We start from the raw sequence: 2,012 nt of genomic DNA on the forward strand, positions 1-2,012 counted from the left end.
CTTCTCCATTGAATTAGGGCACAGAAAGTGGGCTAAAACTTGAAGAGCTGCGATTTGATGTCATTCTACACTAGAATAGAACCTCTCATTTCTTTGTTACTTGATCAAGCTAGCTCTGATACCACTTTGATAGCTAAAGATCTAAAGAAACAAGAAATATTGCAGTAAAACTAATGGAGAACAAGAACAGTAACTGAGAAATTCAGAGGATTCTAGATCTAGAGTCAAGCACACACCATACTTTTCTTACTGTTTTCAGTACACTGTCTTATAAATATAAACACTAGAACTTTGACCAAAATAAAGGACTTTGAATCAAATCAACCAACTCTAAAGTTCATTCCTCACTGCCTCGAATTAAAGAAACCAGACCCAATGATGGAATCCTGACCATACAATTCAAAAACTACAGTTCCCTCCACATTTTATCCAACAACCAACTAACTTAAAGAGCCCAACTTATCAGCAACTTCTAAAACTCTGATCTTTGACTCCAAAGTTACCATTGTCTTCAGTCATCCAACACCACTTCACTCAACAACTTACTTGGCCAATCTATCTCGAGCTCTGATGGTGAGCAGTGGAAGCATTAGAGATAAGCAAGAAGCATGGAGTTTAGCAAGAAGCCATTAAAGGATGCTTTGTGGATACAGTGCAGTGGGAGATTGAGAATAGGTTGTTGACATTGCTGAGGAGAGCAAAGGTAAGAGATGAAGTTTTGGACTTGCAGGACATATTGGAATGCTTTGGTTTTGATATTATTTGCAAACTTGCTTTGAATGAAGATCCTATATGTCTAAGTATAGAAAAGGAGGAGGAGGAGGAGAAGAAAAAGATCATGTCTAAAAAGGCCAAGAAAGCATTTGGAGACACACAAAGACTCACATTGGTGCGTGCCATGGATTGGTATCCATACACTTCGCAAACGATGAAGATGCTGGACATTGGGTATGAAAAAATGCTAAGAAATAATGTGGCCGTTGCCCGTGATTATGCCATGTAGATGATACATAAGAGAAGGAGCTCAAACTCAACAGTGATTTTGATATCTTGTCTCACTTTGACTTAGAGAAAGAGACCAATGATGAGTTTCGCAGAGATGTGCTGATAGGCTACGCATTGACGGGGAGGGAGATGGTGTCCTCTGCATTAAGTTGGTTCTTCTGGTTGTTGTCATCGGCGCCAGAGGTGGAAGAGAAGACACTGAAGGAAGTGGAGGAGGTTGAGCTACGCAAGGGTATGAGAAGCTGAGAGAGATGCAGTATCTGCATGCGGCACTGACCGAGTCAATGAGGCTGAATCCTCCTGTGGTAATAAACACTGTTGAGTGTATAGAGGATGATATGTTGCCAGATTGAAACTTTGTTGGGAAGGGATGGTTTGTGTCCTAAAATACATATGCTATGGGGAGGTTGAAGGAGTTGTAGGGGAGGATTGTGATGTTTTCCGGCCAAAGAGGTGGTTGGAGGATGGGGTTTTCCGGCCGAAGAGCCCTTTTAAGTATCCGATTTTTCATGCAGGGCCAAGGACTTGTCTGAGGAAGGATGTGGCTTGTATACAGATGAAGGTTGTGGCTACAATTGTACTTGAGGGGTTTAAGGTTGAAGCTTTAGTGGAGAAGGGAAGAGTTCCAGAGCATGAGTTTACATTGACTCTCAGGATGATAGACGGTTTGCGTGTTCAAGTTAGAAGGAGGGAATGATAATTAAAACTGTGTGAAATAAATTATCAGATGAAGTATTTGCATTGTTTTGTAATCGTTGTCATGTGCGAAATGTCTAGTTGAGTTCAGTGTGATTGTTGTCAGAGTTAATTTAAGATTGTTATCATTGTCACTGTTGTTCTTGAAATCTATTAGTATCTTCGATTGTAGGATGGAAGTATCTTTAATTGTTTCAAAACCAGAGAAGTGCATGGTTTTAACTATTGTTTGTCACTGTTTATGTAATTATGCACATATGTTTTTATGGGTTAAAGATAGGGCCCAGTTAATATATCACTGTTTATGTAAT

At 39.9% G+C, this 2,012-nt stretch overlaps 1 protein-coding gene across 1 annotated transcript; it reads left to right on the plus strand.

The window, feature by feature from the left end:
* The first annotated feature begins 608 nt into the window (after positions 1 to 608).
* LOC120263167 (cytochrome P450 86A8-like) lies at positions 609 to 1,702 on the plus strand. The gene is made up of 4 exons (XM_039271055.1): positions 609 to 675; positions 786 to 948; positions 1,038 to 1,237; positions 1,374 to 1,702. The coding sequence occupies exons 1-4, from the start codon at positions 609 to 611 to the stop codon at positions 1,700 to 1,702; spliced, it is 759 nt and encodes a 252-aa protein (XP_039126989.1).
* The last annotated feature ends 310 nt before the right edge of the window (positions 1,703 to 2,012 follow it).

The sequence above is a fragment of the Dioscorea cayenensis genome, chromosome 6, assembly GCF_009730915.1.
Source record: "Dioscorea cayenensis subsp. rotundata cultivar TDr96_F1 chromosome 6, TDr96_F1_v2_PseudoChromosome.rev07_lg8_w22 25.fasta, whole genome shotgun sequence".
Lineage (NCBI taxonomy): Eukaryota > Viridiplantae > Streptophyta > Magnoliopsida > Dioscoreales > Dioscoreaceae > Dioscorea > Dioscorea cayenensis.